This window comes from Fusarium odoratissimum, assembly GCF_000260195.1.
Source record: "Fusarium odoratissimum NRRL 54006 unplaced genomic scaffold supercont1.11, whole genome shotgun sequence".
NCBI classification, from domain to species: domain Eukaryota; kingdom Fungi; phylum Ascomycota; class Sordariomycetes; order Hypocreales; family Nectriaceae; genus Fusarium; species Fusarium odoratissimum.
The window spans coordinates 927,121-950,558 of NW_022158697.1; the positions used below are offsets into that span (position 1 = coordinate 927,121).

The 23,438-nt window shown below is 50.1% G+C and overlaps 5 protein-coding genes across 9 annotated transcripts; 2 read left to right on the plus strand and 3 right to left on the minus strand.

Moving 5' to 3' along the window:
* Positions 1–1,109: 1,109 nt before the first annotated feature.
* Positions 1,110–4,283, minus strand: FOIG_07783 (uncharacterized protein). The gene has a single exon (XM_031207470.1). It carries the CDS (start codon positions 3,406–3,408, stop codon positions 1,558–1,560), a length of 1,851 nt encoding a protein of 616 aa, XP_031063003.1. The 5' UTR covers positions 3,409–4,283; the 3' UTR covers positions 1,110–1,557.
* Positions 4,284–4,765: 482 nt separating this feature from the next.
* FOIG_07784 (histone H1/5) lies at positions 4,766–6,926 on the minus strand. Of its 5 annotated transcripts, XM_031207472.1 has the most exons (5): positions 6,655–6,926; positions 6,569–6,595; positions 6,382–6,404; positions 5,858–6,284; positions 4,766–5,805 (listed from the first exon to the last, which is right to left on the minus strand). In XM_031207472.1, the coding sequence occupies exons 1-5, from the start codon at positions 6,712–6,714 to the stop codon at positions 5,665–5,667; spliced, it is 678 nt and encodes a 225-aa protein (XP_031063005.1). In that variant the 5' UTR covers positions 6,715–6,926; the 3' UTR covers positions 4,766–5,664. The 5 variants fall into 5 exon arrangements, with proteins under 5 accessions (XP_031063005.1, XP_031063004.1, XP_031063007.1 ...); XM_031207471.1 differs by having other exon boundaries at positions 4,918–5,805; positions 6,382–6,595; positions 6,655–6,922; XM_031207474.1 differs by having other exon boundaries at positions 5,232–6,284; positions 6,655–6,905.
* Positions 6,927–9,275: 2,349 nt separating this feature from the next.
* On the plus strand, positions 9,276–14,158 carry FOIG_07785 (uncharacterized protein). Its single transcript, XM_031207476.1, has 4 exons — positions 9,276–10,972; positions 11,022–11,460; positions 11,515–12,734; positions 12,790–14,158. Exons 1-4 carry the CDS (start codon positions 9,602–9,604, stop codon positions 12,874–12,876), a joined length of 3,117 nt encoding a protein of 1,038 aa, XP_031063009.1. The 5' UTR covers positions 9,276–9,601; the 3' UTR covers positions 12,877–14,158.
* A 244-nt stretch (positions 14,159–14,402) lies between these two features.
* Positions 14,403–17,573, minus strand: FOIG_07786 (uncharacterized protein). The gene has a single exon (XM_031207477.1). It carries the CDS (start codon positions 16,253–16,255, stop codon positions 15,230–15,232), a length of 1,026 nt encoding a protein of 341 aa, XP_031063010.1. The 5' UTR covers positions 16,256–17,573; the 3' UTR covers positions 14,403–15,229.
* Positions 17,574–18,588: 1,015 nt separating this feature from the next.
* FOIG_07787 (asparaginyl-tRNA synthetase) lies at positions 18,589–21,709 on the plus strand. The gene is made up of 3 exons (XM_031207478.1): positions 18,589–19,467; positions 19,519–19,693; positions 19,752–21,709. Exons 1-3 carry the CDS (start codon positions 19,193–19,195, stop codon positions 20,895–20,897), a joined length of 1,596 nt encoding a protein of 531 aa, XP_031063011.1. The 5' UTR covers positions 18,589–19,192; the 3' UTR covers positions 20,898–21,709.
* The last annotated feature ends 1,729 nt before the right edge of the window (positions 21,710–23,438 follow it).

A 23,438-nucleotide genomic window follows, 5' to 3' on the forward strand; every position in this document is an offset into this window, starting at 1 on the left:
ATTTGCAGAGAAGAAGGGAAGTTGATGTTGTTTTAGTAGCGAGGGAAATAATGTAAGAGAAGAGGAAGAAGAGGAGAGACAGAGGAGGAAGAGTGAGGTAAGATAAGGCGAGTGCTACCTTGCTGGGTTATTTAACAGGTACTATACCTACCTCAGATAGATTGGTAAATGCGCTGAGTGCATTGCATTACCGTAGGAGAGGGAGGGAGAGGGAGGGAGCTTGGGAAGAGAGCGTGACACAAGCTGAGCTGTCGCGATGGGGACGTCTCCATCCATACAAGGTCCCTCACTCACTTACAGCTTGTGTTAGCTCTAACTTACTTCTACCTCGACCCGTTTGACCGTTTGAAGAAGAGGGGTCGCTGTCACTGTCTGGGTCCAAGTGGGATCTGTTACATCAACTTGCTAGTATATACCGCCTGTCCATTATGGTATGGCATATGAACCAGGTACATGGTATTAGTCACCAACTCACAACAAGGACAGTACACACTTTTAGTATCTCAATATCTTTAATCTGTATAAAGTGATAGGTATGTCGTGCTTTGGCCCTTCCCCTCACCGACTCGCCTCATCGAGTGGACAGGTTACGATAGCTTACTTGGTCTTTGTTCGAGGTACCGTACTCTCGCGTCTCGGTACAGTAGGTACAGTAGCAGTGAAGATCCTTGTCCCTGGCAGACCTTCTCGAAAAAAAGAACCCTCCATCCCGTGCGCCCTCTGGCAAAATTCCCCTAGTCGCAGTGAAGATCATTGCCCCCAATCACAAGCCAGAGAGAGGCCCCCCTTCCCCTCTCACCACGTTGATCATGTCGCCCAATACGACATGACGGAGTGAGCAGACGACAAATATACATACATTATCTCGTGGAAAGGAACAGAATAGAATAGAGAAGTAGAAGGAGGTTAATTAGACTTCGCAAAAAACTTACAATGATATTGTTATTGCTCTCGTGCTCACTAGAAACAATTACACTTTCATGGTCATCTGTTTCAACTGTCACGGATCCTTCGGGGTTCAGACGCCAAACTACTAAACAGCTAGCTCCTAACAAGGGTGTCCCTGACGACTCATATCTAAGTCCATCGGCAGTGTGTGTGTACTGTACTGTGTCCTGGTGGCTGAGTAGAGGCGAGCACTGCACCAACACGGTCATCTAGGAGTACGACAGAATGCATACAATCCTCAACTCTCATCATGATCGTCAAACATCACGTCCATTATGCTACATAATGTCTGTCTCTGACAACTCAATCAACTCGCCATGCTTGACATCATGATATTCATCTACAACACCTTTTCCCATACAGATAAAGTAGAACAAAGACCAATCACACAACTCTATCGTGCCAGAGTCCTGTTCATCAAAACGCCCGCATAATGTCACATCCATACATATTATGTTCGTTCGTTCCTTCGTCCTCAGCTCCCACTCCCAGTAAGACTAAAGCTTCGACTGCATGTCGCCACGCTCCTCTTTTGTACAACCATCAACACATTCCAACACGCTTCCATTCACTTTCATGCATCTCCGTCGTATGTATGCGTGCACCTCGTCATCCTAGTTTCCCCCGCAGGGCGTCCACCTCTCGTTGTAGGGCGTCCAGGTCAGCCAGGATGTCAACACTCTTCCCTGGCTCGTTTGCCGATTGCGGAGATGTGGGACCCGAGCCGACTGTCGCTGCGACATTGTCAGGCTCCTCCTCGGCCACTTGACTCGATCCAGCCTTCCCTACACCATCAAGACTCGTCCTCCGAGGTCCATCGACGCTGCCACGGCTGCTGCCTCGTTGCCTTCGAGGTGGTGGAGGGGGTGCCATCTGATTATGAGGTTTTGCTTCAAATGAGATTCGCCGGCTACTGCTATCAACACTTCTGATACTCGCAGGCCGTCGAACAGATGTGTTTCGCGCAGGTGGTGGTGGTGGAGCCCAAGATTTCGTTATCGTCGCGGGCTGATGTGTTCCTGATTGCGTATCTCTCGGTGGTGTTAACTCGACCGTGGAGGATTGACGCAGCTGTGATGGCATGGAAGTAGTGCTCATATCGACATCCAGGGATGGAGCCGGAGATGATGACGATTGGCTCAGATCCGTGAGGCTTGAGGCCACCCCCGATGGTATCTGCGTCGACTGTCTTGAGGTGTGATGAGATCTTGGTGGCGGTGGTGGAGGTGCTGCTGCATGTGAGTCACGTCGGTTGTGCTCAGGTCGGGATCGCATAGACGATGACCGTGACAAGTTCTCTTCATTGTGCACAAATTGCTGCTGTGTCAAGCCTAGACCAGACGCATAGACCTTGCTCTCTCCTCTCGCGTGACCTCGTCGAGGTGGTGGTGCAGGAACTGCTTTTCGGCTGCCGCCTGATGGTTCTGGCGATGCTAATCCCACATCACCTTCAGCCTCTGGAACTTTGCCAGCTGCTTCACGATCAAACGGCGACTCGCCTCCTTCTTCCATGCTTCTTCTCACCGGCGCGGGCGGAAGCGGTTTGTTCATATCTGATGACAGTGTCGCAAGAGGTTCTCGAGATGCCTGACCAACCAGATCCAGCTTGATGGACTTGCCATGTCGAGAGCTAGGTGGCGGCGGCGGTTTCTTGCTGTTCTTTGAGCTCAGTTGGGCAGAAGCGCTTGAGTCAGAAACGTTCTCTTGATCAATATCATCTTCCGGGGTATCCGAGGCTTCTTCGGATATGAGAGATGCCTCTTGGAGTGCATTCTCGGGGGGCGATATATCTCTGGAATCATCATGTGAGATTCTTCGGAAAACAGACGGTCGGTCTTTTGTGTTTTTCGCTGGTGGCGGCATCGACTGTCGGATTTTCGGCGGCGAAGACTTGTCCGACTCCGTATTACCCGTCATCAGCAATCTCTTGAAAGCATTGACGTCCAGAGACCTTCTGGCCGTATTAGCAGCTTTGAGCGCATGGCCTTCTTCTTTGCGTTCATGCTCAAGCTTTTGTTCTGCGACGGGAGAATCAACGCTGCGTAATGTCTTGCTGAATGGGTTTCCTATGCCCTGACCGCCATTCGGAGCATAGCCACGGGCAGCCGCAGCTACCATTTCGCGGTCGCTATCATCGGTAGACGTCGCATCGAACGGATCGTCCTCATTTCGTTGGTTCGCAGTCTGTTGCGCAATAGAAGGTGCCGCAAATGCCCATTCGGGAGAGTCGGGAGACAGCGGCGGGGGTGATAGTACGCGGACTTTTTTGGTAATGTTAGATTTCGAGTCAATTGTTGAAGAGCCAGCCTGCTGGAAGCTGGTCGGAGGCGGAGGAGTAGATGCTGTTTCAATTTGATCGAGAGCAGGGAACCGAGAAGCGGCGGAGGATGTTGAGTTGGGAAAAGAAGCTGAGTCTACCGTAATGGCAGCACTCTTGCGAAACGGATTAGACGATGCCATAGTGACTAGATTCTCTGCGCGATCGGCTCAGGTGATCTTTTTTGGCGTGCCTCGTCTCGTTCTGCTATAGTTCGAGCTTATCGTTTGCGTCACCGGGGGAGATGCAGAGGTGATTCTGATGCGATAATAGGTCAAGGCGCATGCAAACAGAGACTGCCCGCCATCTTCGGCACAGCCGGGCAAGAGCTTGGGTAGGCGGCCAAGACAGGAAAACCGAGTGGAGGAGATTAGGCGGCAATGGAAGCGACAATAACAGTGCAGCGCAGATGAGACGGAAACAAGGCAGAACAAGACGATAGTAGATTTTTGAGGTCAATGAAGCACAGGTCTTGAAGGTAAGGTACCGTAGGTAGGTAGCCTTGTGAGGAAATGAGGTTCAGGCGTAGCACAGCGCAGCAAGTGGCCCCCGGAACGATCGGTCAGGAGCTAGAGGGGGACGTCGCAGCAAGAATGTTGAGGCAAACACAATCTGAACTGTTGCCTGTACCAAATGAGGTCTTGAGTCACTGGGAAAGGAAAAGAAATCTGGCGATGCCACTCAAGAGGCGTCCAAAGTGGGTTGAGGTCGTCAGCGCCTTCAGGGTCAATACCTTATCGCTAACGGTGCCTGGACCCAGCGCAGAATCGAGTCACTTTCAGGGGGATGAACCGTCCGTGGCATGAAACAGAAGCCTATCTTAGGCTGGACTGGACAGCATAGGACAGGGGAGAGACAACGAACAGAGTCGACTCAAGAGAACGAAACAGAACGAACAGGCGATGATCATTGACGGGCATGAAGAAGCACGGGCCAGTCGGGAGCTTACGAGGGGCAGAAATACCGCTGACGTTGGGCATTGTGGTCCCTACAAACAGGATACGTACTGCCATAGCTCTTCGCTCGGTAATCTGTGCTGCAAGGAAGTACAGGTACGAGCGTTTGGTTAAGCTTCACATTGGGACTTGAGGCACGTGAGTTGTGACGACAGGTCGATATCTGTAGCTGAAATGTCTCATCTCACGCCCCGGACGATACGGTTTCGAAATAGACGCTGAGATCCAATGTGTGTCTTGCTGACAATGTGCGGAGAGTACTGTAGACTCTATATCTTGGCCTTATAGACCGTCAGATAATCCACCTTGTTATCTTTGAAAGTCAATCTCTACCAGGACTTTTCTGAGTTGTTCCTGTTCTCCTAGGTTAGTACTCAATCCTCAGGATGAGCTACACTTGAGGGGTGAGTTGTCTCTTTAGGGAGACGCCACGGGTGCCAACTCAAAAGTTTCATGGTTCCACTTTTCTCGACTACAATTCCTCACCAGCAGGTCAGCGACACACTCAACCATGATATGGCGGCGAGTGCCAACACCTCAGCCAAGGCAAAATGACAACTATGATGATTGACTAGAAAGCTCTTGTCTCGAAGCAACAAGTCTATTGTGACGAGTAAGACCTGGAATGTACACTTGTGCTTCAGTAGAAACGAATACGAATATACCAAGACTCACTTACACGCAGAACAAGGCTGACGCGTAAATGTTCTACAGTTTCAGACCACCGACAGGCAACTATCGTATTAGATTGCGCTCATTTCATGCCCATCTAAAGAGTTAGACGCCCAAGACCGCCTTTTCCTCCACGTAGTCTGTTGTTTCGTTCGTCAGTCAGAACATGTTGGCGACCCACGTGAAAACCCCCTGGCAAAGACTGAGTCGAGACACGCTTCACCTCAACCCACGTAAACAAGCCCTAAGACAGCGCGTCACATAAACGCGCTCGCTCATGCCTCGCAGAATATTCGAAAATCATTAATTATCACGGAATGAAGAGGGATTTTCAAAAAAAAAATGTTCATCGCGTAGTTCAAATCGAATAACTCAAAACAGCGACAGTGGTATAATCGCAACCCTTCCTCGCCCACAACCGAGACTTTTGCCCTCTCCAAAAACACGCCGACCGTCCCCCTCCAGCATTGTTTCAAACCATGACACGTCGTAAGACTCTGTCATGTCATATAAGATAAGAATACAGGGGACATAATCGCATAGAAATGACCCTCACTTCTAGTGTACCACCTCCAACATAATGAGATGGCTGAGGGTAGAATCATACAGACGCGAGTCTCCGCGTGCACGTGTAAACAAACAACCGATAATCCCGCGCTCCGAACCAAACCATCAAAATACCAGTAGCCGTACTTTCCGTACCCTTGCCGTGAACAGATCCTTTAACGCCGTGGCCGTCATTAATTAAAGTTCAATACTGCTCGGCGTCATTTACGCCTTGGCAGCGGCCTTCTTGGGTGCTGCCTTCTTAGGTGCAGCAGCCTTCTTTGCAGGTGCTGCCTTGGTGGTCTTGGTGACGCGGCCTGTCTTTGTCTTTGTAAGAGCGGTCTCGGGCTTCTCAGCCTTGTCGGCCTGGATAGAATGTTAGAGGGTGTGATGGGAGAGCAGCTGAGTCAACACATACCTTCTTGGTAGCAGCAGCCTTCTTGGGAGCGGCGGCCTTCTTGGCAGGAGCGGGCTTCTCAGCCTTCTCGGCCTTTTCAGCCTTCTTCTCGGTGGTCTTCTTCTCAGCGGCAGCCTTCTTGGGGGCAGCGACCTTCTTCTCGGTAGCAGCCTTCTTGGGGGCGGCGGCCTTCTTAGCAGCGGGCTTCTTGGCAGCAGGCTTCTCAGCGGCCTCCTTCTTCTCGGCAGCAGGCTTCTTAGGAGCAGCGGGCTTCTTAGCCTCGGGCTGCTTCTTGGCGAGCTTGGTACCACCGGAAGGACCCTTGGGCTGCTCGAAGACACCCTTGTCGACACCAGCCTTCAACGCCTTGTTGAAGAGAGAGTCGAACATGTTGTCGGTGACATTGAGAGTGTTGTTGGCCTTGACGTACTTCTTCAAGGATTGACGGCTGTGTGGCGAGTCAGCAACTGGTGGGAAAAGAGGGAAGGGAAAAGCGACAACGTGAGTGCGTTGCGCGACGAGGATAAATGAAAAATGAAGCTTACCTAGAGCCCTTTCGGTCCTTGAGCTGTTGGATGCAAAGAAAGCACATTAGTGAGTGAAAATGAATGAAAGAAAATGAGCAAGGAAAAGTGGTCAGTCGGGCGCGTGGCGATAGCCTCATCCGCGACCGAAGACTGAGTGCGCGATGGTGGACGCGACTTGAATGGGGAGCTTTCAGAATTCACATACGTTGACAATAGCATCAGTGATCATGTCCTGAAATAAAGTGTTAGCGACCAATCCAGATGAATTATCTTGAGAATGAATGAACTCACCTGATAACTGGCGTGGCCAGACTTCTTGGGAGCGGCGGCGGCGGCGGCTTTGGGAGGCATTGTGCTGGATTGTGTGGGTTGAGATGCTTTGAATAAAGACGTGTAGTTGAGATGAGAAATGGGACGCGACAAAGACGTTTAAAGACGATTGAAAGCTGTGGAAGACGTTTAAGAGACTAAAGAGCAAACGACGAGTAGTACCACCTTCGTCGGGCGCGTGGAGGGGACGGGCCATGTTTATATATTCGGCGGGGGCAGAGCGCAATCACTCTCTTCCCCAAGCTCCTGCTCCTGCGCTGCTCTCCTCTTACATCTTCGCGACTCTCCCGTCTTGCTCACCTGCCATAGGCCCACTTGCCCCGATTGGGGGGAGGGGCATTTTAAAGCGCCACACTAAAAATGCTCATGCACACTTAGCACCCGCTGGCATGCCATTGCACAAAAGAGCGCACAAGAGCGACAAGATCTCCACAGAGCACGTGAACTTTCTTATCGCGCTCCTGGATTGGCCGAAGCTCGCTGCATAACTCACAATCTCTTGCACTATTTCTGTCCAGCCACACCCAGCTCATCAAAGTTAGAGAGATGCCAAGCCTGGACCCTCCAAGATATGGCACTTGAGAAAATGGGGCACCAAAAATGCCAAAATAATCCTGGGCAAGTGACCATTTTTCTGATTGGCCAGCCCAGACATCACCTCGGATGAGGTGTACCTCTGTGTGATCTAGAGTCTGGCAAAATGCGAGCGCAACTCATGCCCCCGAGCATCCATTTCCCTCGATTCTCTCGCTTCTTCGACGACCGTTGTCCAAGAGATGAATAACTCGATTCCTTTGTCTTCTTGCGAGTCTCGGGCAATCTTTTGCGTTCCAAATTAGGTGGAGGATTCGCTGACTTGTTGCGACTGATATATGAGGCTTCCTTCGCGCTCGAGAACCGTTGAGAGGCGATTGAATGAGCCATGCTCGTTGTCGCATTCCGAATTACGACTGATGCAGTGATGAATATGCCCCTGTGAAGCTTTTTAATGCCTTTTTATGAAACAGCGACCACGATAGTGTAGTTTCTACGTTGTTCCGGCTCAATTTGATAAGCATATGATCCATATCGCTCAAAGTCACTCACAAGTCCATTTCTCAACATCGCGCGTCGTTTCTGAAGCTATCCGCATCCCACCACTGTCTAATCGTTAAACTACCACACACCACACCACAAGCCAATTTTGCATCATTTAGTAGTCGGAAAGTATCCAGATGCAACTTAAGTACATTTTTACTTTTTTTCGTTGAATAAAATATCACCATCGGCTCTTGAGAAGGCGAAGATGTTGCATCACGACTTACACGGTCGGAGGCGTCAAAGAAGCAACACCGAATGGTGAATAGTCTACGATTCGAATCCACGTATCTCATGATCTCTCATTTAGGTGCTTCTTTCGACCTCTTCTTCTTCATTTTCGTCCATATGATGAATATTGCTCTTTCATATCGGATTGACCGGCACTTATAGCAAACTACTCAATGTACGTACATTGTTCATAAGTACTTAGCCAAGCGTGAGACAGATCTGACTTGGAGTGTTTGCAATTCCTCATCATTCTAAATCGGCCTTTGGTTTATTTACAAGGTTTAAGGGGGAAGAACGTCACCGTTTCGTAACCTCATCGTAGTAATATTTCCAGCCACTTCGAAGCTTCACCTTGGGCTTCATCGTCGCAATTGACGCGTTACGTCAAGTGAGGGGCAGGACGTGGCATCATGAGAGCTTGCGCCCAACTCAACAGCCTTATCGTCTGGGCACTAAATCATATGAAACTTACGCCAGCATTGGTAAATAGCTGGCTATCTTAAGATGCGAGTTATTGACCTTGGTTTGAGAGCTGTACACTATTTTTGCTCGCCGTTATGTTAGTGGTGAGGGCGTGGTCATCAACCCGATCGTGGGCTTCTCAGGCATAGCTCGGGCCTGTCTCCAAATAGTAACACTATTGGTTCGTTATGGGCCTGTTTTATCGAGATTCGGTGTTAGCTTCATCTTGGGTTGTGGTAAAGGGTCGTTCACATTCTGCGTTGACCTTTATCATTGTTTCTACCGATACAGCTTACTGGTGAATATCGACATGACAATACTACCTCTGACATTGCGGCAGCCAATACAACCTCTACAAAGACGATTGGTATAGTAAAATAGCAACCAGAGGTACCTGAAGCAAGATAGAAAGCGCAACCACTCCCAGATGCTCCCACGAGCTTGCAGGAAGACGTTACTGTTCCGCAAAAGCCAACGGCTTTACAGGTGTAGGTTAGCATCAATACATTGGGCGAGTTCCCTCCCAAGTTGAGCATGGCAAATGACTTTGCTACCCTTCATAATATTTTGGAAGCCTCTGATGTGTATCCACACACAATATCATTTACCCAGTTGTTGACCGAGACCTATGGCATCATATCGTTGGCTATGCGCATCATTACTTGCACTTATCAATTGCTATGCTGAAGCATCACATGACCCGTCTTATAGATCACAGTCCGTCTGTACAGTGCATCTTCCAATTTACACTCCAAGCCTTACCAATCAGAGTAAGGTGGGACACGGAACACGATCGCCCAGAATGTCCAACCGGAAGGTGCACCAGAAAAGGCCAGCGAGGCAGGACACCTATCATCATCGATAGTATCTCGATTCTGCTCCTGAAATCTTCGGTGAAGAAAAAGAAGATCTTCAGCTTGTGTGCGAACTTGGGAGATCATGTTCGTGATTTTCTGCATATAATTTCTTTGTCGAATTCTCTTGTCTCATGTTATTGAAGCTTTAGCTACCGCCATCCATCATCCTACGGTACATTTCATTGCCCCACGTCTCCTTTACTGGGCACACGCTCGTCCGATAGATCGATACTCGTTCTCGATACTTTCGTCCCTTTCGCTTCTCGAGCTTCAACGTCGCAATGGCCGACTACGCTCAGTACCACGCTCTTGGCCAGGGCGAGGTTATCGACCCCAATGATCCTAACCGAACATCTCAACCCTCTGCGCAACAGTTCCAACCGCCGATCGCTCCCTCACCTTACCAACAACAAGCATCACCATATGGAGCACCCCAGTATCTTGGAGGCCAGCAAGCGCCTCCTCCTATGACTGGCTCTCCCGCACCAGCTCCCGGATATGGTTATGCACCTCCTCAGGCTCAGGCTCCTCCAGGTCAAGCTCCTCCGTCACAAGATGCTACACTGGCTGCTCAGCTTGGTGGAATGAACTTGGGAGATGGACACGGCACAGCGAGAAGGAAGAAGAAGGATCGTCATGCATACCATACCGTTGAACCTACTGGCTCCTCACAAGCCTTCAATGGCATGCCTCCCCAGGGGACCTCGGCTACACAGTTCCTCGACAGCGTCCCTGGCGGTCCCGGTTTTGGAGGTCAATTTGGAAGCCCCCAGGGAACCCCTCAGATGCAAAGCCAGAGCCAATTTAGTGCGCCAGTTAACCCAGCATTTGGTCCTGGTCCTGTTGCTGGAACACCTGGTGTCGGCGAGGGCCTCGGTACAGCCTCAGTGTCTACCAGCGGACCCAAGGGAGTGTCACCTGACGACATGCCCAGCGTACCGGCCTCGCGAGATGCTATCCAGCAGTACTACCTCAAGAACGTGTACCCCACCTTCGAACGACATGTCCCTCCTCCCTCGACCGTTTCGTTTGTTGCCTACGACCAGGGCAACTCGTCACCGAAATACACTCGACTCACACTCAACAACATCCCCACTACTCAGGACGCTCTGCAGGCTACAGGCCTTTCTCTGGGACTCTTGCTGCAGCCACTAGCTCCTCTGCAGGCTGGAGAAGCCGAAATTCCTGTCCTCGACTTTGGTGAAGCTGGACCCCCACGATGCAGACGATGCCGAGCTTATATGAACCCCTTTATGATGTTCCGTTCAGGTGGAAACAAGTTTGTCTGCAACCTCTGCGCATACCCCAACGACACTCCCCCCGAATATTTCTCTGCGACCAATCCACAAGGCGTCCGAGTTGATCGTGACACTCGACCCGAGCTTCACCGAGGAACTGTAGAGTTTGTGGTGCCTAAAGAGTACTGGACCAGGGAGCCCGTGGGATTGCGATGGTTGTTCCTTATCGATGTAACCCAAGAATCTTACAACAAGGGTTATGTCGAGGCTTTCTGTGAGGGTATCCGCGTTGCTCTATATGGTGGTGAAGATCAAGAGTTGGATGAGAATGGAGAGCCGAAACGTAGGATACCAGAAGGCGCCAAGGTTGGATTTGTCACGTACGACAAGGACATTCACTTTTACAATGTCAACGTGAGTTGAAAATGATGTTTGTACTGCCACTTTCACTAACAGTCTACAGCCTGCCCTGGATCAAGCTCAGATGATGATCATGCCTGATCTTGAGGATCCCTTTGTGCCCCTGAGCGAGGGACTCTTTGTCGACCCATATGAATCTAAGGATGTGATCACGTCTCTGCTTACTAGGCTTCCGGATATGTTCTCTACCATCAAAAACCCCGAGCCCGCCCTTCTCGCCGCCCTGATCTCAGCACTTGCCGCCCTCGAGGCGACGGGAGGCAAGGTTGTGGCATCTTGCTCTGCGCTGCCAACCTGGGGCCCTGGTCGTCTCTTCATGCGTGACAATGGTAATCACCCTGGAGGTGAAATCGATAAGAAGCTCTACACAACTGAGCACCCGGCCTGGAAGAAGGTTGCCGAGAAGATGGCTGCTTCCGGTGTCGGTGCTGATTTCTTCCTTGCTGCTCCTTCAGGTGGTTATCTTGATATTGCGACTATTGGTAGGCACAGTCCCCAAAAGTGTCATAAACTCATGCTAATCTCATTTTGCTTAGGTCATGTTTCCTCAACCACTGGCGGAGAGACCTTTTACTACCCTAACTTCATCGCTGCGAGGGATAGCCGAAAGTTATCACTCGAGATCTCACACGCCGTGACTAGAGAGACTGGTTTCCAAGCTCTTATGAAGGTCCGATGCTCTAACGGTCTCCAAGTCTCGGGCTACCATGGCAACTTTATCCAACACACCTTTGGTGCTGACTTGGAAATTGGCGTCATTGATGCTGATAAGGCAATGGGTGTCAGCTTTAGTTACGATGGCAAGCTGGATCCCAAGCTTGATGCTCACTTCCAGTCTGCCCTCCTCTATACAACGGCTTCAGGCGAACGCCGCGTGCGATGTTCAAATGTTATTGCTAGCGTTACGGAAACCTCCAAGGAATCGGGTGCGCGTGAACAGGGTATTCGTGAGTGCCTCAAGTTTGTTGATCAAGACGCTGTCATTGGTATGCTGGCCAAGGAAGCCAGCACGAAGTTGGCGACTACATCAAGTAACCTCAAGGATATCCGTCACTGGCTGAGTGAGAAGGCTATTGACGTCCTTGCTTGCTATCGAAAACATGCCGCTCAACAGCATCCTCCAGGACAGCTTGTCATGCCTGAGCGATTGAAGGAGTACTGCATGTACCTTCTTGGTCTCCTCAAGTGCCGAGCACTTAAGGGAGGTGTCGAGAACTCAGACCGCAGAGTCCATGAGATGCGAATGCTTCGTTCTATGGGTGCTCTCGAGCTGAGCCTGTATCTGTACCCCCGAATGATTCCTATCCACAACCTCGCACCTGAAGAGGGCTTCGCCGACCCCGAGACAGGCCATCTCAAGATGCCACCTGCGATCCGCACATCATTCTCACGAGTTGAGCCTGGTGGTGTGTATCTGGTTGACAATGGCCAACAGTGCCTCCTTTGGTTCCACTCACAGACTTCTCCTAACCTCATTTCTGATCTGTTTGGTGAAGACAAGGACTCTCTCAAGAGTCTTGACCCCTACACATCAGCCCTTCCCTTACTTGAGACTCACCTCAACGCTCAAGTCCGCAACATTATCGAGTTCCTCCGAACGATGCGCGGTTCGAAGGGTCTCACCATCCAGCTCGCTCGACAAGGCATTGATGGTGCCGAGTTTGATTTTGCCCGTATGCTCGTGGAGGACCGCAACAATGAGGCTCAGAGTTACGTGGATTGGCTGGTACACATTCACAAGGGTGTTCAGTTGGAGGCAAGTTCTATCTAATCATGATTTGTTAACAGAAAGGTTCTAACATGCGTTTTAGTTGAGCGGACAACGTAAGAAGGAGGGTGAGGAGCACACAGCGGCAAGCTTGTCAAACTTTGCAGGTTTAAGACCAGCTTATTGGTAGTTGAAAAAGTCAAGCAGCTTAATAGAATCGGATCTTGATAACAGCGGTCGTTTATCTTATGGAGTAATGTAACAGAAACAAAAGACTTTGGTGGGAGAGACAGGATGAGAGGACGGATGATGATTTGGTTAACAGGTAGCGGGTAGCACGAACACACCGACACATTATCATCGGGTCCATCTCAGTCTTGTCATTGATACTGTCCTTTCTGTCTGTTGTTGCACGATACATGTGTCCATCCATAGCATGGGAGACACTCAAGCATACAGCTTACACCGCAACATTATATTCATGCTTGTCTTTAATCCTGCAAAGACAACAAGGCTGGCTGTGTTTCTCCCTTGCAGGAAAAGACACTCTGTTGTCACCTCGCCAATGTCTTTTTCAGGCGGTCAGTCAGATTTTTGTGTTACTGCATCTCGCCTCTTTGCATGACTCTCCTCTGCATGACTACTCTGAAACAAAACTCTCCCCCACTTTACAGTTTTTCTCTTTGTTATTATCAGAGTCTATTCTTACTTTCTGTGTATGCCCCCTTCACCGTTCTTTGCGCCTCGTGGAAAAGGGTCTGCGATGTAACATGATGTTGATGTCGTGTAATGGTGTCGCAATCGAGATTTGTGCAACAGTCCGAGAGAGGGAGCAACGTTTATTTGGCAAATTTTTGGATACAAGCTTTGAAGAGGCGGTGGAGAAGGGAGCACAGAGATTGCGGTGCATACAGCTGTAGACAACATGCTACAAGCACATGGGGAAGCATAAGGCACTCACTGTACGTACGTGTTGTATGTAACTCGAAACCCTTGCTTGCGATGTCTCGTCTTATTCATCAGATAGGTTCTCTGCGGGATATGATCTGCCGCTAGTAAAGTACCCATGATCGTCGACGTGCATTTGCGTCTACATCTGCTGCAGTTGTCCAAGTTGAGTGTAGTCTTCTTTTCCCCTGCGGCCATCCGCGTCTAAAGGTCCGCCTGTCGTTACACGCGAGGCTGAACTTCAAGCGCTGTATGATATACGTATATATCTTTGATCAATGAGTTGTCGGGGTTTGACTCAGGGGGGTGCGTTATCTTGCATTGGTAGTTTGATGATCGAGTTGAAGATCACTGCTGAATCCTCGATTACCCCTTCAGAAGATATCTTCCTGACATCGGTAGTCAGCCTCATATGATTCATGGTTAGGTAGTTATGACCTATCAAGTTGACTCGTATGTTTGAAAGTCATCAAATCTTCCGAGCCACGTCAGATCAAGTTTCTGCCTTCACATAAACATCCAAGGAAACTTAGGAGAAGCAAGTCCGAACAAGTCTAAACTTAATACTCAGCCCTGGCATTTGTTTCGTTTAGAAAAGTACGTATCGATCCTCCGGCTGCTTCGGGGGTACCCGCATGCACGTTGTGACTACAGTGCAAGCCGGGGTTCAACTACGTTCAAAGAGAGCTGATAGGTGGGTCATATTAGACAAATAGTCTTGCGTATATCACCTTGTTTAGTTGAAACGGAAGGAATTCAGCAAGGGATTGTTTCTTCCAATGAACCCTAGTATTCAGATATCGCCTCGGAATTGCTGTCCTGCCTTATAAGTTCTCAGTGCTTGAGGACCGATAGGATGCTCACATCTCAGCCTGACTGGGGTCTCGGCCGAGTTCATCGCACATCAAACCCTCGAGCGACATTGCAGATCGAGGCTGTGAAACGGCATGCAGTGCTTCCGTGTGCGACATGAGATAACAACAAGATTCCTTAACCAGCTGAGCTAAATATATATGTGAAACACCCAACGCCGATACCATCATTTATTCGTCGTGATACAGGAGCCTGACAGGGCCACTTGTAGATCGGGAATCAATAAGGCGCCAAACACAAACCCCAAACACCAAGAAAAAGAAATTCCTTGTCAACTGACCACAATCAACAATAGCAAAGAACCAACATGACTCCCGTAACACTGCGTTTGTCCTGACTTCGTCTGGTCTCTGTCCCGTAGATTCCCCATCCATTGCATTGCCTCATAATTGGCCTTGGACAATTGTTCGTCGAGGTTGGTATCATAGTTGCCCTAAGCGCTCGCTGACTTTTCGTCGTTCCTCGGTTGACCGCCAGAATGCGGGAAAGTGCAGTTGAAATATAAATAAAAATAAAATAAAAATAAAAAAAAGAAACGTTTCGCAAGGGTCCCGCCAGGTCGGTCGGCCTCAAAAAATGACTAACTCTTAGAGTCATCATAGGCTCGTCTTCCTGAGACAAGTTTTTCTTTGTCGACAGACCCGACTCAAGATCTCCGCTGGTACGGCTCTCGGGTTGGCAAGCCGTGTTCTGGAATCTGTCTCAGATTGATACAAACTAAATCATGTTGTAATCATGTTAAGTCCGTATCGTGGGTCAGGCTGTCGCAGAACTCGGTCAACCTCACTCGCACTAAAGACGTGCTCGAAAATTTCACGATCAGCGGGAGCGTTACTGTGGCTTTTGCTCGATCCGGACGAGCTGGAGGATCCAGTCCTAGATTTGCCCTTGTTCTCCTTCTTGGTAATCTCGTCCATGATGTGGCGCATTGTGCTTTGTAGGGGGTCTTCAAAGACAAAGACAACGTATGCAAACTGTCCTCGAAGGTCGGGGTCGAAAAGCAGTACATCCCGCCAGAGCTCTGCCAGCTCTTGGGGAGGATTGCGGTAGCCATTGCCTAAGCCAAAGTCCCCAATGACAACACGGTCATATCCGTTGTAAAGACAGATACGGAGAGCTCCGCGAAGCTTATCACGAGTCATCTCACGTTCCTCTGCAAAAGAGTACTTGAGTCCGTTGTCTTTGAGTTTGGGCCATCGGGTTGGTGGTACCGACACGACGGGTAGGTCAAACCAGCTCTCCAGCCTGTCGTAGCGGTCATGTGGTCCACGGCAAACCACAACAGCATCAGATAAGATGCCACCCTGTGATGGGATCGGGTAGTTGTTGGGTTCCGGCGAGTTCGGCCATGGCGTGTTCAATGTGGCTGAGAGGTTACTTCGCCGGCATAGCTTCTCCTCATATCCGACGCATCCAGTTTCCCAGTCACCTCCGGGCCTCCGTTCATTCGCAGCGCATATGAACGGAATCCGCACACGAGGACCTCCCATAGCCTCGCTTTGTTGTGTATCCATGGCTGCATATGTCAATGCCTTCATGACTGGGTCTCCCACTTCGATTCTAAAGGAGGGTGGCCGAGTCGTAGGCTTCTGACGCTGGATGGCGAGTTGCATGATGGGCTGTCTATAGAGGTAGGAGTATGGTGGGAAAACTTCGCCATAGTTCTTTTTGACAAGTGGAATGAAATTTCTCTTGGTATCAGCTGCGACCTCTGAAGGCCGCACCCGGCTGGATCTTGGAGGAGCCATGATGAAGGTGTTGGATGTGTGAGCAAGCAGTATGGACTTGTACTGCTTTAAACAAGCTTGTAGTCAGGGCGCTATCAAACCAATGACGCCAATAGTGAGAGAATAAGTGCCAAGTTTGAGATGCCTAGCTTGATGAGGAAGAGTAGTGAAAGTGAGCGGCAGTGGGTTGATGAGGTCTGAAGGGCTGGGAATAAGGACTACGATGGAGGGCAGGAAGGTCTTATATGGACACTCGGCCGTGAGTCTGAAGAAACAACACGGCGGAGGAATCTGTCACCGGACATGATCCAAGGACTCACATTCTGGTTGACTGGCTTCTCCGGGACAAGCGAGTGAGGGAGGGATGGGCACTGGGCTGTGTGACCCAACATGTGCAAGATCTGAACCACTTGTTTAGAACAGACTCGGCCTGAGGCGAGGCAACAAGCCAAAGAATGAGCAGAAGAAAAACAGACCAGCATCACTTTATGGGTACGGCAAGACTTGGGTGCCAAAAACGGGGACGTTTCGCTTGACGACATGTCCTAGCAGGCATATAGGTCTTGTACACACGAGTTTAGGATGTACGAGCTGCAAATGGTACAGGGCAGCTCGAAAAAGCAAATGCAGGGCCAGACGAATTAAGACAAGCCATAAGAAGGGACAAGAAAAGGGCCCATCAGAAGGCTCAGGGACTGGGAACCACGTATCGTAGTCGACCGGGGATCTGTGCCGTACCAGATCGCATCCCACCATCACAGGCGTACAGTGCAGTAGGGGCACCGACATCCAAGTTGACGGAACCAGGGTGGGCTACACTGAGCCTCCAATATCGGGAACCGTGGAGCATCTGCAAGATCTCACGGGGACACAGGCGGCGCCGCCATCTCAAGACGGAGGTAGCAACCACGCTGGTTGGGCTGTTTGACGACAAGGACCATAGAGGAGGATGATCTTTATCGGCGAGCCTGAGACAGAACTGGCCGGGACATTGTTGCGAATCAAGATCTGTGGCACCCTTTCATCTCGCCTGGTGGAAGCTTGTGTCCAAGCGGATACCCAGGGCGGCGGACCAAAACCAACTTGTGAGAGAAAGAGACAAGAAAAGAGGGTGAAGTGTGGATGTGATTGTGATTGTGGGGTGATTTGTGACGACGAGGCTCAGCTAAGCTATGGGGGCCCGAGAAAATGGAAGAGTGAAGAAAAGGGTACGGAGTAGTAGTCTAGTATTGGCATGGGTCTCGGAGAAGTGACTGACGGCATCGACAAGGTCGATTCATGCATTCATTGATCATGGGCGGGCGGATATGGTATCCCAGCTAGCCTCATCAAGTACATAGGTACTGTACCTACAGTACATACAGCCAGTTCTGTACGATAGGGATTCCCACATGCTGGGGCGGAAGCTGTGCAGAGTGCGCAATCGATCGGTTCAAGATGTGAGACATGGAAAACCGCATAAAACCCAGTCACGATGCCTGGGCTGAGACAGGGTTGGTACCGGGGCAAGATGCTACTGTATGCTACCTAGAGTGCGGGAGGTTGCGGTGTGGGCTGCTTGCTTTTTCTTGGACCGAATGATGTCGGGATCTGTCTCTTGTTTTGGTGTGAGGAAATTCGGTGAGTTCGCATTTTGGCTTCGAACTAGTTGAAAGAAACACGCTTGTTTCGATTGGGTGGGTTGCTGTCCTGCTGTGTGTCTCGTGAGAAGTGCGGTTGTAGAGGGTGAGTGGACGCAATATCTGATTGGAGTATTGACGAGAACATGGTCACTGACGTTTGTTTGATACGGTATTCTGATTACAGGCGGTGATGGACCGTGGGCTGAGTGAGATCTCAAAGTGGGTGCATGGTGCATTGTAATCGAGGTTGTTGAGGTGAAAGAGAACTTAAGAGAAGAGAATATGTCTTGAACTGGAGATGAAACTATAGTAAGGTATCCCTGAAACCGATGTGGAAAGGAAGGGGCTCTGTCTGATATCTGATATCCATCCCTTTCCAAATTCCATGTACAGTATGTCCCTTGTCCCTTCCTTTTCCATTCCAGCTGAGAATCTATTTTTGCCTTCCCCAATTGGCAGTTGCTTTGTCGATGTGACGAAATGAGGTAGCTCTAGCTTAATTAGCTTCAAGCAAGGAAAGCGCGTCCCGGTAGACTGGCTCGGGTCGTGCACCTGCACCTGCACCTGCCTGAACAACGATGCGCACACCAGGGACTAGCCTAGCGACCCAGCAATTTGGTGAGTGTGCGGTGTGTGCGTGAGGTACCATCTCGCTGGTAAGGTAATAGACGATAAGGTGAAAACCACATCAAACAAACAAACAACCCTAACCTAAACCGTTCCAGGGAACCTCGACACACGCACCAATACCTAGAACTACAGAGCTCCTAGAATAGGTACCTCCTACCTAAGGCCCATACCTAAGGCGTCTCGACTGTTGCAGCCAGCCACTCTGACTTGGTCGGCATGACATCGACACCTCGACGGGTCATCCCCCGATCTCAGCTCGAGCTCGTCCCAGCAAAATGGAGATCCGATGCGGTACATCTCTCTTAAGGGCCCGCCGCTTGACCAGAACGGGAGCCCAAATTCGAGCCGGCCATTCTCATTGGACTCTGCTTTCGTATTTAATCGATAGTACCTGACGGCAAGGCGATTAGGTTACCCTAGACCAGCCCATGATATTTCCAAAATTTCTCCGCAGCCAACCATTCTTCCATCGAAACTTGGTATCCCTTGCGTTGGACTCCACGACACTACTTCAGCCCATCTCACTCACCGACAAAAGGCGTAATTATTTCTCCATCATTACGCGCATGTTTCCGATTTGAGGCGGACCTGATTCCCAACATAGCAAATTTGGGCTCAATGATTGGGTGTTGAAGATAGGCACTCCCCAGACTTAGCTTCTGTTGCTTATATCTTAGAGCAACCAACTGACTCGTCATCTATCACAATGAGAGCGTTTCGTGCATCGAGAGTGCCAAGATTAGGAAGACCATGGCCCCAAATAAGACCGTATGCGGTCAAGGTCCCTGGCGAGTGCCAGAAAGACATCAAAACTGTGGCTGAGCTTAAAGCTTGGGGCCCAACGTCCCATGTGCCTGATGTCGAGGTTTGTGGATGGGTCAGATCAGTGCGGAAGAGCTCAGGGGTACGCTTCATCGATATTACCGATGGATCGTCTATGCGACCTGTTCAGGTGGTCGTGGACAAGAATCTAGCCACAGAGTATGTAGGCCTTGAATCACACATATTGATATTGAACTGACTTGTCCATAGTATGCGTCCGGGCGCAGCTGTCCGCTTAAAAGGAACATGGGTTGATGAGAGCAGAAAACAATCTGACATTGAGGAGATATCTCAGGCCTCAAGCGAGGACGAGACGTCAACAGGCTCAGAACAGCCTGAGCTCAAAGTCTCAGAGGTGGAGGTTCTCGGAGGCTCTGATCCTATGGTACGTTATCAAAAGCATCTGGATATCACGGATTAGGCCTATTCTTACACATATCTAGACCTACCCGATCCAGAACAAATATCAGACCGCTGAAAGTCTTCGCACCATCTCACATCTGCGGCCAAGAACGCCTCTGAACTCAACAATGCTACGATTCCGATCAGATTCCACCGCCATGCTCACACAGTTCTTCTTCCGTGAGAGATTTCAGCAAACGCACCCTCCTATCATCACTTCCTCTGATTGCGAGGGTGCTGGAGAAGCATTTGCTGTCAAAGCATCTTCTCCTGACGAGTTCTTCCGTGATCCCAAGTATCTGACTGTCTCTTCTCAGCTCCACCTTGAGGCTCTCGCTCAAGCACTCGGTAACGTCTGGACCTTATCCCCGACCTTTCGTGCTGAGCAGAGTGATACATCGAGGCACCTCAGCGAGTTCTACATGCTCGAGGCTGAGATGAGCTTCGTTGATAACATGGAGGAAGTCATGAACCTAGCACAGCGCATGCTGAACTCAATGGCCAGCGAGCTGAAGGAGCTCAACGCTGCTAAGGAGCTTGAGCAGAACCGATTTGACTCGAAGGAACCTTCTGAGCGCCTCGCATTCAACGACCTTGTTGACCAAAAACAACTGGATCGTCGATGGCGAGGCATGCTCACCACTAAGACGTGGCCTCGAATTACGTACAGTGAGGCCCTTGAGATCCTCAAGCCTATTGCCGACCAATTTGAGCACAAGCCTACATGGGGTTCTGGTCTGCAATCGGAACATGAGAAGTACCTCGCTGAGAAGATCGGTTACGACAAGGCCACGGATGCATACGTTCCAATCTTCATAACACAGTATCCGCGGGATATTAAGGCATTCTACATGCGCCAGTCTTCCTCGTCTCCGGCCTCAGGTCTGACAGTGGACTGTTTTGACCTCTTGGTTCCTCACCTGGGTGAACTGGCTGGCGGCTCTATGCGTGAGCATCGTCTGCCTCAACTCGAGGAGAACATGCGGGCCCTTGGTCTAGAAGTTCCCAGCAAGCGTTCCGACAAGGGCAAGGAGCTGGCCTGGTATCTCGACCTGCGTCGCTGGGGCTGTCCCCCTCACGGTGGCTTCGGACTTGGTTTCGACCGACTTCTGAGCTACCTCACTGGTGTGCCCAACGTCCGTGATGTCGTCCCCTTTCCACGCCACTACCATCGATGCGACTGCTAAGCGCTGATTCGGACTTGCACATCTCCTCTCATTTTCATTACATCGGCCGCCCAAAGATGGCCTTCACCGTCTTTCCATGCCCAACAGGACATTCTCGTTAATGCCTGCCTACCTTGGATAGCCCTCCGCCCTGAGAGATGCTTTCGTTTCAGCGAGCAATCTGATACTATGTCTTTTTGCCGTGACACGTTGCGCACACCAAAGCAAGCGACACTTGTGTATCCCATCAGGACAAACGGTCACGAGATATGCACCGTCTCCTCTTTCCCGTGGGAACATGCATGGACCGCGAGTACTGTGTGACACAGCGATGGGCTCTCAGGGTATCTCAGCCGTGTGAGCTGGATGCGGTGAAGAGGAGCTCCTGAGTTGACTCGGATGAGTGCATGCAGTGTTTGCACGATCTAGGTTTGCTGCGCGAGGAGAGCGCTGGATCTTCCGATGGCGAGGACGAGGACGAGGGTGGGATCTAATTGAGATCGAGACAAGGAGCTGGGGTCTTTCGGATCTTTGATCCATGTTTATATCGTCGTATCTGGGGGACTGTGTATTACTTCTGTACATTATAGATCACTACTGTGATGGATTGGTCATGACATGATAAGCCAAAACTTAGAAAAAGTATACAGGCTCCTGTTGCTTCTACTTGAGCTAAACTTGTCGTGAATACTGGCGATGGAAGCATGCTTGTGTATACTAGGTACTCTCTCGTTGTTGTCTTTCGGTTTCTCTGCGGTCGTGGAACTGTTGACGGAAGTGATGTGACCAATGCTACATTAATTTCACCTGCTTGTAACGTCTGATAGTCTTCGTAACTCGGAGCAGCTTACTTTTTATTCTTGGGGGAACTTCCCTAGTGTCTTTCTGGGCAGGTCTATATACAATTGCTACCTTGTATGTGCCATGGCAGTAGTGCTCAAAGAACTCGTTATGCCAAGAGATTACGTACAAGTCGTTCATACTTTAATTCGCAATGGGTCTTGACTTCTGTTAACAGCGGCCATTGCCTAGTTGCATGTGGTACACATTGCTAGTCTCGAATGTGGTCACGATACCTTCCGGCGCATGGTTCGACTTGGGTTCGAGAAGACTTGGCTGGTAAATAACATGCTTCCTGGATGTACAAGTGCGAACGTTATATCGTACCTGTGACGATCACATATTTTCCCCCGTTTAATCTTGTGGTAATGGAAATAACAGGGAAGGCTTTCCTTATCAACAACATTGGACGAGCACGAACATCAAGACACTCCCCGCCATTCTTTAGGTATATGCTATGGGTACAACTAAGACCCATAATGGATTTATTTCAATAGAGTCAATTTGGCATGACCAGATACTCACCAAGTTGCACTGTTACAACCTCAACTTCACCTACAACCTACCTACCCTAAAGTCATCGTGAGAACCACGACTGGTCCAGTTCATCAACTCTCTCCTGTAAAAATTCTTTCTTGGCACGCACTGTTAGTGCGGTGCTAGGAGCGGGATTTTCTGCAGGCCACGCGACCACACAAAAACTGCGGGGACGCTATCGGCTCCCTAACAGCAGTTTTCAGAGAAGGAATTTGGAGAGTTCGCCTTCTCTGACAACACCTTTGTCGGATCTAATGGCGGCACCTCAGAACCAGAACGCCTTAGATATCGGAGGACGGTGCCCGTGGCATCGGTAGCGACATCCTCCCGATCAACGACGCCGATTGCGATGGGTTTTTCCCCTTTGAAGGCAAGCCGCACCGCCGGCCTCTGATTCCTTCCCAAGGTTTTTCCCTGCCGCCACGACATACGACTACGAGCTACAACTTGGTTACTGGAGATTGTGGACTGCGTCAGCAGATGTAGCGATGCGTGAGAGAATTCTGGTCGGTGGAAAAAGTCGACAGTATGCCCCCGAACCCGCTGACGGGTGACGGGCTCGAGAAAATACAGCGCCTTTTGTGCCTTGGTATGCTGGATGGTGAAGGAAGCGGGGTATCCTGTACCTAGCTAGCTCAGCACGTCTTTTGCTCCAGTAGGAGATTTGGCTTCGTTACAGCCACCCAGACGAAAAATACACAAACAAACAAAACAAACAAACAAACAAAACTGGTCCAGTTCAACACCAAGACATGAATAGATTTCCCCGCCAATTGTCTGTAACGGCAATTCCCACATGTTTCTGGTATTAGTTTCAGGCTCGTAGCATTGCAAGAGACCACGTATCGTAATTCGAACAACCCATCAATTAGAAGGCACTCCTCCGGAAGTACGGCCCCCATCAACCAGGGTTGGAGAAGGAATCTGGATAAACGGCAACAGAGGCAGTGATAGCGCCAAACAGAAATCTAATAGACCGAAACTCCGCCACCACGAAATCCAAGTGGTGAAATACATACCTAGTGAGAGCCAGCCAACGGCTGAGGTGTCATCCACCAGTCGTATCGCTTGTTTGCAAACCCGCGTTTCATGGGACGGCTTTGACGGCACGGAGCAGGGCATACCACCGAATGGGGAGTGGGAGGGTGGCTAGCGGTGGAAATAAGGTAGAGGGCTTTTACCAAC

What these genes read in the sequence shown, in the direction of transcription:
- FOIG_07786 (XM_031207477.1), bottom strand. Translation starts at nt 16,255, where the DNA reads ATGGCTCCTCCAAGATCCAGCCGGGTGCGGCCTTCAGAGGTCGCAGCT.
- FOIG_07784 (XM_031207471.1), bottom strand. Translation starts at nt 6,500, where the DNA reads ATGAGGCTATCGCCACGCGCCCGACTGACCACTTTTCCTTGCTCATTT. An exon ending in AAGGACCGAAAGGGCTCTAG is followed by an intron (nt 6,285 to 6,381) that starts GTAAGCTTCATT and finishes CTCGCCACACAG; the next exon opens with CCGTCAATCCTTGAAGAAGT. An exon ending in AGGCTGCTGCTACCAAGAAG is followed by an intron (nt 5,806 to 5,857) that starts GTATGTGTTGAC and finishes CATTCTATCCAG; the next exon opens with GCCGACAAGGCTGAGAAGCC.
- FOIG_07787 (XM_031207478.1), top strand. Translation starts at nt 19,193, where the DNA reads ATGAGAGCGTTTCGTGCATCGAGAGTGCCAAGATTAGGAAGACCATGG. An exon ending in GACAAGAATCTAGCCACAGA is followed by an intron (nt 19,468 to 19,518) that starts GTATGTAGGCCT and finishes ACTTGTCCATAG; the next exon opens with TATGCGTCCGGGCGCAGCTG. An exon ending in TCGGAGGCTCTGATCCTATG is followed by an intron (nt 19,694 to 19,751) that starts GTACGTTATCAA and finishes ACACATATCTAG; the next exon opens with ACCTACCCGATCCAGAACAA.
- FOIG_07783 (XM_031207470.1), bottom strand. Translation starts at nt 3,408, where the DNA reads ATGGCATCGTCTAATCCGTTTCGCAAGAGTGCTGCCATTACGGTAGAC.
- FOIG_07785 (XM_031207476.1), top strand. Translation starts at nt 9,602, where the DNA reads ATGGCCGACTACGCTCAGTACCACGCTCTTGGCCAGGGCGAGGTTATC. An exon ending in TTCACTTTTACAATGTCAAC is followed by an intron (nt 10,973 to 11,021) that starts GTGAGTTGAAAA and finishes AACAGTCTACAG; the next exon opens with CCTGCCCTGGATCAAGCTCA. An exon ending in TCTTGATATTGCGACTATTG is followed by an intron (nt 11,461 to 11,514) that starts GTAGGCACAGTC and finishes CATTTTGCTTAG; the next exon opens with GTCATGTTTCCTCAACCACT.